Here is a 14,409-nt window from a genome sequence, read left to right as displayed (position 1 = left end):
TAATCCGGCTTTATAGATAATGTGCAGTGCAGCTCGCTATATGAGTACTGTTACTACATTGACTGCTTTATGAAGTTACACTTTGTCTAACCATGGGGGTGTGATGCTTTGAGGACACATCGATCCTCTGGTGCAGATGAGTGGAAGCACAAAGAAAGCAAGCAAATGCAAACTAACCTAGCCCACCTGCATGGCTAGTTTCACACTCCTCCAGGTCCTCGTCGTCACTTGAACACTCTGCAGATGACACAATTTCATCTCCTGTGTGCTTCGGGGGCAGAACATTGGTCATCAGAGGTCACAGCAAAGATACCCCAAACACAGAGAGCCACCAGCAAAAACAAAGAAGACACACAAAGACAAGGGGAATATAGAAAACAAGTTAGAAAGGGAGCAAAAGTTCATTTTTGACCTTGGAAACAGTTGGTTGAGAAAAAGATCTTGACTCAAGGTTCACTTGTTGTTGTTGTCAGAGCTTTCCACTCTCTCAATCTGCCTCATTTGATGCGAGTTTGCTCAGTTGCCATGGAGATGGATCAGTTGTGTAGTATGTAAGTAATGTCTCATTTCAGTCTTGAACCGGTGCATGTTGCATTTTTTTTACCATTTGCATTTAGGGATATGAAACTTGTATGTATCACACTTTATGAAATACATGTGTGATACTCAACTTAAGGCCCAAATCTGCCTGAACATTTTCTAATGAACTGTTGTTTGTTTGTTTATGGCAATTAGAATTTTTTATTGATGTCCCTTGGTTGTTACTTGTTATGCATCTGTGCAATGCCATCTCTTGGCAAAGTGAGGACAGCAAACGTCCAAATGATGTCTATGAAAACAGGCAATTTAATCTTTTGCCATCTCATACCAATCCTAAACCACTGATTGCCTAATGACAACCGCTGTATGCAAGGTTGCCAATATCAGGCACCATCACCATTCAAAACATGCCATCTTCAGTGCAGCATTCCTGCCTGGTAGCACCGCAAGAAAAGAAAAGATTATGACTTTGAAGACTTATTTTTAAGTCTTATTCTGCCACGTCAATCAATCCTGATGTTTATTCAATTTAAATGATAAAATATTATGTTTGTTTATTAACTGGCCCCTGTCATTTTGCAAAAGTGGCCCCCTGGAAAAAGCAAGTTGAGTATCTTTGAAATACATGTTCCATGTGTTATATTCTCATTGCAGTTATTGGAATACCAAAACAAAATGTTTCATTTGTGATGCCAACTAAATATTTTTGAACCAATTCTCATAAAACATTGTTTTATTTTCTCTTTATTTTATTTTTATTACTCCAAGTTATTTGTAGGGAGAAAATATAAGTTTGTAAGAAGCCAACAGAAGCCATGTGTGGCAGGCTTCAAATACAATTTCTGAGACTGTGAAGGGATTGGCATGTTCAAGATAAAATGGGGGGAGGCTGGTTTTTTCAAACAAATTGAAGTATCTGACCTTTGAGTGATAATTCCGTCATGAGCCACATATGGAATACCTTGAGTTTCAGTTGTTTGAACTGTTCATTCAGTCTCTTGTCCTGGGAAGTTTCACTGACGTAGTGTCCCCCACAGCTGTCACAGGTGACGTCATGTTGATGTCATACACCACTCTGGTCTTCCTCTCAGGGGGGGTCCTGTCTTTAGGGTGTACCAGCAGAGATCTTAAAGTGTTGAATGGTTTGTGGTAAGTGCTCACTCCTTGTGGCTTGAAGACTCTGGTCGGATGTTCCGCCTTAATTTTGCAGCGTCCAATCCCTCACCCTCCACTTCTTGTACGCGTTTGTGTCTGTGTGAGTGGGCTTTCTTTACACTGTGGTCTATATGCTCCCATCAGCAACTCACATAAACACAGGTGTCTGAGAAAGGGTTAGTGGTTGAAAGCTTGAGAAAAAGCTAATAATTGGACCTTGAGTTAAGATTTTTTTGGTTAACAAACCTGACAAGTAAAATGTAACGCATAACCAATGTCCAACTGGCTTGGAAAGCTTTTAATGTGAAACAGTAGCAATTAAACCATCTCAAATGAGACTCCAGTACAGTTCATTTAATTTGGTATACAGTTAATGGGGAGACACCATCGACATAAATTAAAGGATAGGTTCACATTTTTGTTCTTGGTCTTGTTCAACATTTCCAACTCATGCTTCAAATTATGACGCATGTCGTTTAATGTTTTACTCTACTTATAATTTGATGTGTTTATAAGATTTTACAACAAAAACAAAAACACAAATTGGTTCATTTGGTCTAAATCTGTCCATCAATCAAAAATATCTGGCTGTCAATAGATCAGATTACATTTGTATGAGCAAGGCCCGACTTTTTTGGTCACAACAGCAAAAACCGTATACGTGGTATATTTTGCCACAGTTTATAATCGTGGTGTTTGACCATGTAAAAAATAGATAATAAGTGGCCAGGGATGGCCTCACAGGCACTCCTGATCCACTGCTTGGTTATGCTGAATGCATAGTTTTAGCTGCTGATTTGTTGGTTAGGTCAACTTCAAGCAGGCCAATTTCTACGTATATTACTATTTCTTTGTTTACATGTCTTTATCAACCCTACTAATTTGATGCATTATATTCTTCAGTGCATATTATGAGTATGTGATTTGTCGTATGTGTAGTTCCTGTGATGGAAGTCTGTCGTTACCTGTACAGTTGAGGAGGATCTGTGTTTCCGTGTGGTAGTGGTGGACATCATGGTGGTAGTCTCAATGAAGGTAGTGGACATCTCTGGAGGCATGGCCGTGGTCCTGGCTGAGCCTGCCACACTGGGCACATCACCTACCAACCTCACACTGCCATTAATCTTGATGTTAGGGTTGCCCTCAGCAGCCATGTTCAACACCTTGAGCCCATTGTAATAAAGGCCAGACAGTTGACCCTGAAAGGGCCGGCCGCGATCACTACCACCGATTGCGACTGTCGCTTGGGTGTTGAAAATTGTTAGCTGCCGTCCTAGAGGAGACATCCAGATGTAAGATATTTTCAAGAGAGGAAAGAACCTTTTAATATAGCTTTTTAGCTGTACTATTTATTTGCAACAAGACAAAGGGCGTTATTTTTGTGGTGGTGCAACAACCAGCACAAGCAGTGCTTCAACACTTTGGTATGACCTTGAAATTTGTTTTGTTCATTCCAATGAGGCAGTGCTAGATATGCAGATGGGCAGATAAAAGTCTGTTTCTGATGTATATTTGGTGGTTTTATCAACAAGAGCAAGCTAAATACTTCACCCCATAGAAATATTTACACCTAGTAGATGTATTTAAATCTGCATTTAAAAAAAACATATAATGTGGTTAAAGAATTGATCTGTACACAAATATGGGCGATTCTTACAGTATCCTAAAACATTTTTTTATGTGTTCATCAGTGATGATATCATTTGACCATTTACAGCGTGAGTCAAATTTATGATTTTTTTCTTGATTTTTATTGCTCATTTCAATTGTCTTTGTACTAATTTACACACACTAATTGAGATATGATTTTCTGGAAGTGTCTCTCCATTTGTTGAATCAATCTTATCCCAGTCTGTGTACCTAAGACCGACCACGTTGCGCTGGTCGTTGCTTTTGCACCATTAAAATAGGACCCTCTAAAGCCATGCCGGCAGCTACATGAATATGCTAACATTTCATAACAATACGAGATTTCTTCTCATCTCATAAGTCCTTAATTCATATTATATTTTGAATTATTTTACATTTTATTGTTTAATTTCTTTACAGTCTTTAGTTAGTTATGTATTTATCATGTTTAGCCCATGAAGTTACATATAAAGTTGCATGCATGGGTTCACATTCATGTTCATGCCAGTGAAACTAAGTTTATTGGTCATTTGTTAGAAATGGAAAGCAGCACTCGGAGAACTTAAAAGGAAAGCTTGAATATGTTATGGCCTGCATTAATGTGGCATCTCCAAGGTTGAAGTATCACAGAAAAAAAAAAATCTAAAATCACACAGTTCATTTTAGCCTTGAGCAGACATTTAATCTTCTCATCATAGAAGTGCAGAGGAGGTTTTTCACATTGTATCAGTGAACACACATAAGCATAGAAAAATGTTTGTTCGAAATTACCTTTCTCTTGTAGCCACTCTTCTACTGGTCTGGCGTATTTGAAAGGAATTTTCTTATTGGCCATTTGATAGCGTTCAATGTCGCTGTTCCCTTTAAAGTTTAAGAAGACATTTATGAAGACATTTATTGATCATCAGCATCATGGCACCTGCAGAAAATACCACTTTCACTCTAACATTTACAATATGTTTAAATGATTTTAGCTGAAGATTACAATTTTATTAAACTTGTTTTAATTGCGGCAGAACTCAGGCTCATTATTTTTGTTTTTTATAAAACATTTTTTTACCAAGTGAATGCATAATGGAAGATGCTTTGGTTGTATTTTACACCTGGGTAGTGAACTTGGTGACTACACATTGTACAACACATCCTCATATTTAAACAACGGACTACGACGATTGTCAGTGGCTCCAAAATGACAAGCAACCAGGCGCGAGTCCCAACTTTTTTAATTGGGCTGGCACAAGAGGGGCACTCACTTATGCAGGGGTGGCATGAAGTATGTGTTTGAGCTTTCCAGTCATTCCCAATTTATGCAATTCCAATACTGTATATGGACCAATACTGTATACCGAAATATACTAATACACTCACAAAAACATCATGGGATTAGGTTAAATAGGGCATTCATTTGCGAAGGGGAAGCTTGTGGGTACCCATAGAACCCATTTACATTCAGATATCTTGAGGTCAGAGGGATCTTTTTAAAAATGGCCATGCCAGTTTTTCCATTGCCAAAATTTTGCCTCATTTCGGAGCGTTATTTAGCCTCCTTCCTGACATGCCAGCATGACATGGTTGTACACTAGTATCTTCACTCTAGCTTTAAAATGGAGCCCAGTACAGCCCCTAGAATACAGTGCGTAGTGAAATATGTAAGGCACCCCAGGCCCCCCCTGTGGAAACAGGCTGCATGCTGGACCTTAAGTGCATTTTTAAGTCTAGTGGCGTTAAACACATGGTTAACGTTGTAAACACATGGTCAATGTTGTAAACTAAGTTTGGTTAGGTTTAGAAAAACATCATGGTTTGAGTTAAAATATGTAAAAGTAAAGTATGTTATCTTACACACGTTACGTTAAAACATGTGGTTAACTTTGTGAAACATGCAGTTTGTTAAGGTGTAGGAAACAAAACTACTAATAAATAATAATTACGACTTATGTAAGTCACTAATGTAAAACTATGCAACTTAAAATTTTAAATAAGTTATTGGACTTTTGGCTTTACATGGGACACAACAGCCTCCTGGGTGAAAGTTCTGTGTTTTACCCATCCATCATTCCCTATATAGACTATCTTGCTCTTTATACTACTACCATCATAATTACTACAGCCACTAAAGGTCGCCACTTAACAATAACCGTAAATATGGGTTGAAATAAACTGCTTGCACAATCGACATATACAGCCTTTTTTCCGGTGAGGACGGGCTGATGTGACATCGCATGCGCATACTCTGTTAATGGAGGAACCTTGTTTACTGTAAACAATGGTAAACAGTGTCTTCATTGAATCATGGTGAAATTAAATCCATGTTAAAATCAGCTCAATGGATCTGCTTCTTTTTCTTTTTGTAATTGACGTATATTTTAGTAAAAACAGAAGAAGAAAAGAAGGATGAGCCCTGAGCATAACTGAAGGGTTATAGAAATGGTAAAAACGTCTCTGGCCCTCTATTGTAATATGACAGAGAAATAACAGGACATGGCACCACACAGTACACTACACATACATAAGGGTAGAGCTAAACATAATTTACAGTTCACTGGGCAGCATGTTTGTTTATGGAACTGACACTCAAAACTACGCAAAGGTATTAATAAGGATCTCAAATATAGCTAAATAGTCAGTGAGGATTCAGAGCTTACACAAAATAGTACAATGGTATGCCATGACTCGGTTCTACACTACATGTAGTATGTCACTGGGTCAAGTAAAAGCTTCACCTTAAATTTACCATTTGGGAACAATGCAAACTAGCCAACAAATAGTTTTGCATCATGTCAACTTTAAAATGATATTCAGTTGGTTGCAATGTCACCACTAGATGCCACTAAATCCTACACACTGGTTCTTTAAGGCAGACTCAATTACAGGGATTAGACTGTATTAGATGAGGCTAATGCTGTAACAGGCTGAAAGAGTTACAAAGAAAACACTGTCCTCAATGAAATACAACAAAAACAGCCAGGCCAAGACAGGACAGGAGCTCAAAAGGGGCAGAGCCCTGAGAACAACTTGAGGATCCCAGGTGGAACTGGAACACATGAGTGTTACATAGAGACTGAGGTAGAAGCTGCAAAAGTACTGAGAGCTGATCACAGAGAGATTTTTAGATACAGCGCTTTCTCTCTAGTCTTCTAGGTAAAAGTCCCTATACAATTAACACATTTCCTAATTTAACACTTGATGTTCATTTTTCTTCTTCTGCTGTACATATACTTGTTTTTTTCTGCCAAAGAACACAGAGGTATTTTCAGTAGCCAAGAAAGTTTGGTTTTGCTAACTCAGGAAACTGACAGGTTTGAGACAATGTCGAAAACCCTTCAGTCACTGCTCAAAGACAAATGACTCCACGTTAACACACCAGCACTATCACTGCACTGCAGGATCACCATCACGGTTCAAGGACATACACTGTTCTCTCCCCCTCTCCTCTATGTACTGACACTTGCTGTGACAGTGTGACGAAAATATGACTTTATGAAACGATCCACAGCGTTTTCATTTAATCGCATGGGATTAGATGGCAAAGTCTCAGTGAGCGGCTTATCTGGCTCCCTCTCACCTCCAAACATGCACACACAGCACTGAGCAGCAACTCCACAAAGGTTTTATATGGCTTCAAGATTGTGTCTGATAGTGGTAATTGTATTTGTCCTGTTGGGGTATATACAGTAGGGTGTCGCAGTCAATCTCCGCTCACTATCTGCGGTCTATATGCCCAAGTGGAATGTTACTCACACTCTTCCCTACAGCTTTCTTTTATCGTCCTTTACCCATTGAAAAATAAGTAAACGTGCAGCATTGCATCTGGTGGCCACAACGTGCCTTGGAAAGTGTGAAACAGGGGAAAGCATGGGTGCTGTTTTGAATGGCAGCAGAGGGAACAAGACCCCAGCTTACATCACCACTGTCCCCACTCTTTTTACTCCCAAATCTTATACTCTACCGAGCACTAAATACTGTAAGTAAGTATGTGCTTGTGCTATATTTAAGTAAACTGTTTAAAAGCTTTAAAGCATTAGTTGGTAAAGCAGACGGTGCCCAGTGACCTTCTCAACTCTCTCATAATGGCGTGATCCCATTGCCTTATCATATCTTATACTAGTAGGTTTTTACTTTTAACTGTCAGTTTTGCAAACAGTTATGATTGCCAAAAGCAGAAATGTAAAAAAATGTTTTGGTTTGATTGATTAATTAGCGCTGTACCTGTTGGGAAGTGTTCATTGATTGACCAGTTGTCCACCTGCAGCGTAGCGTTGCCACCATTCCTGGTGAAGCGGACAACATGATACTTCCCATCATTCACTGGGGTACTGCTCTCCTGCACACTGATATCCACTGTGCCAATGTTGAATGTCACCCCGATTTTGCCTTGTTGCTGAAATTAGAAAACACAATTATTCACTCAGTTATTCATTGTAAACACTGAAACATTGGATGCTTGCATCTCCTTGTTGTTTTAAACAGAAATAAAGTGTTTGGACAAAAATCATTTCGAGGTAGTGGAATTAAGAAACACCCCTTTGACCCTATGACTTGAATCTCTATCAGCTGATAAACAGCAGCAGACGCTGTAGGAAAATCAAAATAAACCACTGTCTACAAAAGTCTCTGTAACTTAAGGCCTGCAAATTCAAATAGGATGAAACATATTTAAAAAAAATCACATGTATATGAAGAATTGTGGGGGAGATAAAATAGAGGGAAAACATACATACATACATAGACTATTCAGACATCTCAATTTCTAAATTAAAGCTGCTGTGGGAACTGTGCAAACAGCCAATAGAACATGACCGCTTCATATAGCCTTGAGTCAACTGATGCCCGTTGCACATACCAGGCAACCGAACAGCAGAGGTACAGCAAACAGAAAAAAGAAAAGAAAACAGAAAAGTAAAGGTGCAGAATGTGTGTGAGAACTTACTATGTGCAGCATGAGATAGTCACCCAGACCAGGTGCGCTGTCAATCCTGACCAGGATGCCATCTTTCAGGGAGGTGCTGAAACCGACGGTCAGCCTGTCGGTCCTGGTGCTCGGCCTCTCATTGGCTGGCCACTTGAATGTGATGAGGCCTCCTCCTTTGCCAAAGATGTACGTCGTCCCAGCTAAACAGAGCAGGAAGAGGAAGTATGAATAATAGGCTCAACTCGAAACTAAATCAAGGACCACATCCTATACCTTATATCCATACATAATGTCAGTTGAAAATGTCATGTACTGGTAAGGCGCTGTAACAGGTACAGTCAGCTCTACAATCCAAGTATTTGTTATCTTGGCTCAACCATAATGGATTTGAAATAAAAGGGTATTGATAGCAATATTGGGTGCAGGTACCACATACTCATTGTAAGCCTTCTCCAAGTCCCCAAACAACCCACCACTGACTACGTTTTGTAGTTAAAATTAATACATTTCAGACTTCATAATCAATAAAGTTAATATGAAGTTGGCAGGATAGGTTACTGACTTAACCATTTAGACCTCACCTGGCCCCATTGGTAGAACTGTTGGCCTTACCTTAGCACTGGCTTTGCGTCTACAGGAAAACACTTAAAACGGACATGTTGCATGGAATTCTTTTAACTATTTATTATTATAAAGTTGCAAAAAGCAATTCACACAGTTTAGTAAGTGTGTCATTTAGATTTTAGCCTCCACATGTTGGCTGTCTTGCCATATGCTGCTCCGTATGGCTGCTGCATGAATGTATGTTTATGTGTGTGTGCCTGGGGAAGTGACAGTGTGTGTGAGGGTGTATGTGACTGCTCGCTATTATACTGTACCTCCCAGGATTTTACCAGAAGCCCACACAACCAATTCTCTCACACACAAACACACCCACAAAAACACTATCTGACACACATACAGGCTAGCTAATGCTAATGAGCAAGCCCAGGCAGATGGGGCTCTTTGCTGAGGCAGATAACGCCAGGCGGGCATAATGGCGCTTTGTTGCCCAAGCCCAGAACCCCCACTCTTGCCTTCCTAGCCAAGCCGCTTCAGTCTGTACAAATTAGTGCCCTTATGAAAACAATTGCCTCCCCCTTATGCCTGCTGAAAAACTGTTAATTCATCTAATACAATGTGCCAATACCGCGTGGGTGTACCAATTTCAGCTGCATGCCCCAAAACTCACTCTCCCCACTGTTCTCTGTGGCCGCCCACCTGAAAAAGCAGAAAGAAAAATATGGAAATCAGCCGATGCCTTTGCCCCTAAGGATGGGGAGCACAATGCAGCAGTGTGTGTTGTGACTGTATTGTATTGCAGTCGGGGTCACACGTTGTGAATGTTGTGGGTCTGATGCTCAACAGAGTGAGGTGGCAGGCTGGTGGTATAGCTTACACTGCAAGTACATGTTACGTTTTGCAAAGAGAGACAACGGGACTGCGTAAGGATCCAAAACCACAATGAGCTGAAGGAGAGGTTAATGATATGTAGGTTAATGATCAGTAAACTAAGCTAGTAATATTATGTTGAACAGGCACTCCACAGGCACACCAACTGATTTTTCCCCAGTGCTTTTTGCCAAGGCGTTTCTGAAGTGTCGCACCTGTAGCTGTGTGTGATCGGCTTCTAAACGGACAACTGTGACACCAAAGTATCTGAGAAGCAATGTGCTTCTGTCAACTTTGTACAAAGCAGCAGTCTAACTCTACAGCGACAACGAATCTGCTGACTCACTTGCTAACGTTAGCAAGTGAGTCAGCAGATTACCCCAAGTTATTGCGGAGTGTACAACCAAATTTAAAAAAATGCCTGTAAGATAACAATATTTATACGCAAGGATATGCAGCCCACTGGTGTGGTACAAGTAAATGTCCGAATAATATTCACATTCCATGTTCTCCTGTGAAGTGCCATCAGTTGTACTGTGTTATGATTTTTTTATTAATTGCGTGTCATTTCAAATTAGTTTGAACTCTTTATCTTTCTTTATCAATATACATCTGTGCGTGTGCTTATGACCACCACCTGTAGGATCGATACCGCCAACCCTGCAGTGTGGATCAGCACAGTAAGGAGTGCCCCACCAAATCAGATAACATCATATCACATATAAGAACACCTTCCATGATGCTGATACTGATCTAATTTAACAGTAGCCTTACAGCTACTGTGCCTCCAGAACATACCTGGCTATTTGACTACATGAATTATACATCAAGTTATAACACCATCTAACCCAATTCATATTAATTTAAGCTATTTGTAATGTAGGAGAGCGTGGCGAAAATATTAGGCTGTGTGGCAGTAAAGTTAAGAAAACTTTGCTAATACCTTTGTCTGTGCTCACTCCATTTAAAGGTCAATGTAGTGATCACACAGCTGCTGTCATTAACCTGTATATATCCTGATTTTGTCTGACGAACGCAGTTATATAATGATTTGCAGGAGTGCAGCAGGCCGTACTACTGTGGAAATGATTCTGAGATGCTTTAAAGCAGTTTCTTTTCTTTTTAAGTTTTTTGAACCTAGTCCAAGTCAAGTCTTGAGTATTTAGAGATCTAGGTCCAAGTAAAAAGCCTGGTATTGTAGGTATTTATATATTGTGTAGCTGGAGTTTGATTGATCAATATGGATGAAGTGTTTGAGTACTAGTTTTAAGTACGTGTTACATAGAAAAACGAGTAGGACTGAACAAATAAAGAAAATAAGCCTTAATGGAAGTGGGGCATAGCAGCTTTTTTCTGTAGTTAAGTTGACTGAATACATTTAACATTACAACTGATGACATTCTCTGTGGGAACTGTTGCCTGTTTAATGGCTTAACCACATGCACTATTGTACTTCGTCCACCAGGTGGCACTGGTGTACATTTTCTATATTTGTCTCAGTTTTATTTGACTGTTTTTTGAGAGTGAAATAGAGTTTGTTTTGTTATCTTTCCAAGTTTAAAACCTCTCTGCCAAAAATGGATTTTAACAGGGAACACACTGTACAATCACTGGCTAAACCACAGCAAGTCAGAGTTATGTGGTATTGTTGTGTTGCTTCATATATACATAGAAATAAAAGTGCACACAGTGCTGCTTTGCAGTGATGAGGGTCCAGATGGAGACATTACAAATGGTGGTTAAAAACATAACCCAAGTAACCCCCTTGCAAACATATGGTATTTTGGTATTTTGATGACTTTCTCACTCCCATATATAAATGTACACAAACACACACACACACACTCACTCACTCACTCACTCTCACACACACCTGGCCACTCCAAATTGAAAGCAAGAGCTGAATTATGATTGCAATAATCACATCACAATGAGGATCAAAAGGTGTCCCACTGCAATCACCAAAACAATCATTGATTCACAAAAAACATCAGCACATCGGCACTGCAGCAGCCAGAGACATTTCTAGAAACAGCTCCAAATATGTTTTAGTAATGGAATGACCGGATAATATAAAACCTAACTGTGGGACTACATGTGTATGGGTAAAAGGCTCTAGAAATCACAGACAACTGACAACAACTCAAAATCAATCAAACAAAAAAATCCAAACAGAAAATACAAACATAACACTGTGAAGAACACCCACCCTAAAAACCAAAGGAGAGACAGCCTGTCTGTGAGGGACTGGCAGATGTGTCCAGATGTAGCTTAATTAAAGTTCTATGGACACCCATTCTTTTCCACAACCTCCAGCCCTGAGGTGCAGCTCCATCATTAATCCATGGAAGAGTACAGGGGTAGGGGGGTAGCATTACAACAAAATACAGCAAAATTAGTGAATGAGGAAGAAATGGAAAAAAAAATAATAACAAAGAGATAAAGAGAGAAATAAATTAAAGTGTAGTGCTGGCAGGAGAGTTTGTTATTGTCAGTGCTATTTATGTAGGCATAAGTACGTACCCAGGGCTGTAACTAGATTATTATTATTAAAATAAGGGAAAAAAAGTTTAAAATAAAGAAAATTCCATAGCAGCTAATAGTAATAGTGGTGATAAGAATAAGCTCTATCACTTAGACTTTATTATTCAAATAGTAAAGTAGATGTGAGTGTACAATGGGTCTGCTCCATAGGCCTCCATTATAGTCTCTGGACAGTTTTCTGTCAAATTTGCTGATGATATAATCCAGAATTTTAAACCAGGTTGATGTAGGTTGTATTGGGTTCATTTTTTGGGTAGTAAAGGGCTGCCCAGCAAGCAGCTCCCTTAAATCTCCGAAAACAGATTTTTGTAATAAAATGGTTATCAAGGTTTCATACTTCAGCAGCTCCCAAGATGCCATCTGATTCGTCGACTAGGTGAGATGTGGGAGATGTGGCTACACAATTTTCAGGACTGACATACAGTAGATGATGGATACAGTGTTCAGTCTGTTTATGTGTTTACACCACTTGTAACTTTTTGTCTGTCTGTACTTCCTGTCTGTCAATCCTGGACCGGTGTAATGATGTGCAAGTTCTCAACTCAGCCCAGAAGAAAATAGTCAGAGCTGTTCATTATTTGACGAGTTGGACCAGGGTGCAACCGGGCCAGCCTCCCTGATGACTGATGATTCTACCATTATTATCTGCCCTCATTTGTTCTTGAATCTGTTTGCTAAAATGGCATACTTATTAGGGTTTGAGGGCAGATGAGCATAACTTAACCAACGATTCATGGAAATTCACTGGTTTAAGGCTGAGATCTCTATGTCTATGTAATATAATTCATAATATAATTCATATTCTGTCTAAGTTGCACTGAAATTCCATTGCCATCGTGATTGTTCCAGCCTGCAGCAGCGTTCGTCAGAAAAAATAAACTCTGTAAAGGCTTCTTGAGCAACAAAACACAAAACATTCTCCTCTATCACAGCTAATTACCATGGAGCCTTCAGACAGAGGCTACACACACATAAAAGTTTCTAATGCTGTCGCTGCTGTAACAATTAGTTTATTAACTGATTAGTCGATTAGCAGGAAAATTATTGGACAAAAACGCCAAACATTTTCTGTTCAGGCTAAAGAAAAGTGTCACGAGTTTAATGAAAAATGTAAAAATAATTATTGATTGAGCCCTGTGTGTTCTTCATGGCCATTATCCTCTTTCTGTTAGTTAAAGGTTTGCAAAGGGTCCAGAATGGAAAACTGTCAAGTACCAAAAGTTGCCACTGAAAGCTGAGTCAGATTCTGTTTACCATCTTTGACCAAATTGTCCTTATCTAAATCATAACTTTTCATTTGAATGTATTTTATTTAGGCAAAGATCATTGTATTTTAATGAGTTGCATTATTTTCCTGCACCCTAAAAAATGTTAACAGTAAAAGACTGTAAAGGTTTTACTATTACAGAAACTTTCTGTAATAGTAAAACACTGTGATATCTCATTGCAAAACATTTTAAAGGAATTTATACAGAATAAAGTTGTTTTTTATATTACAGACTAAATTGCACGGAAAACCAAAGTCATATCACTTATATGTTTTTTTTTTTATTTGGCAAAACAGTTTCTTTTGATGGTAAAAGCTTTTATGTATATGGTAAAATATGGATTAAAACTCAACAGTGCTTATACCTATATATATATAGTATAAAATAATATATAATAATATATATATTATACTATATTTAGTAGAAAAGTTCTACCCTATTTATTACGGAAAAGTTCTGCCAACCACAGCTGCCAGTTTTTTACCTTAAAAATAAATTGTGGAAGTGTAGAATACTGGAGTCTCACCTGTAGTCTTTGCTGGATTTAGTTTGCACTCTTTGCACCCTCTGTATGAATGAAAGGATTTTTTTCCCAGGAGACATTTTGACATGTCACAGCAAGACAAGCGTAGGCGTAAATAACTAAATTAAGGATGTTTCGTTTAGCTGCGTCAGTTTCAGGGTCCTGGTACCGGTCATGTTGACTCACTGTCACACTGTCAAGGTTTACTGCGAAACTTGAGTAGAACAGAGCCATTGTTAATGTTATTAGTAACAGCAGAGCTTTCCCTACTGCTAAAAACTTGAGTTATACTGAAGGAAGAAAACTTGAGAGAGAAGACAAAGTTCTTTGTTGGCAATGCAATGTTATAATGTTTTACTTAAAGTGACCAATGACTTGTTGCAGACTTTAGATTCAGGTGAAAATGC

At 38.9% G+C, this 14,409-nt stretch overlaps 1 protein-coding gene across 2 annotated transcripts in view; it reads right to left on the bottom strand.

The window, feature by feature from the left end:
• LOC118337458 (neurexin-3a) overlaps window positions 1-14,409 on the bottom strand; it is a gene marked incomplete at its 5' end in the record, with an annotated part of 77,316 nt that overhangs the window by 12,484 nt on the left and 50,423 nt on the right. Inside the window, 5 exon segments of one of the 2 annotated variants that reach the window (XM_035674506.1) lie at window positions 178-268; window positions 2,661-2,968; window positions 4,096-4,185; window positions 7,534-7,705; window positions 8,255-8,436. In XM_035674506.1, the coding sequence (XP_035530399.1) occupies window positions 178-268; window positions 2,661-2,968; window positions 4,096-4,185; window positions 7,534-7,705; window positions 8,255-8,436 (843 nt within the window). 2 annotated transcript variants of the gene reach the window in all.

The sequence above is a fragment of the Morone saxatilis genome, unplaced genomic scaffold, assembly GCF_004916995.1.
Source record: "Morone saxatilis isolate NCDOM2014 unplaced genomic scaffold, NCSU_SB_2.0 Contig3, whole genome shotgun sequence".
NCBI lineage: Eukaryota > Metazoa > Chordata > Actinopteri > Moronidae > Morone > Morone saxatilis.
This window is presented reverse-complemented; position numbering and strand designations above follow the sequence as displayed.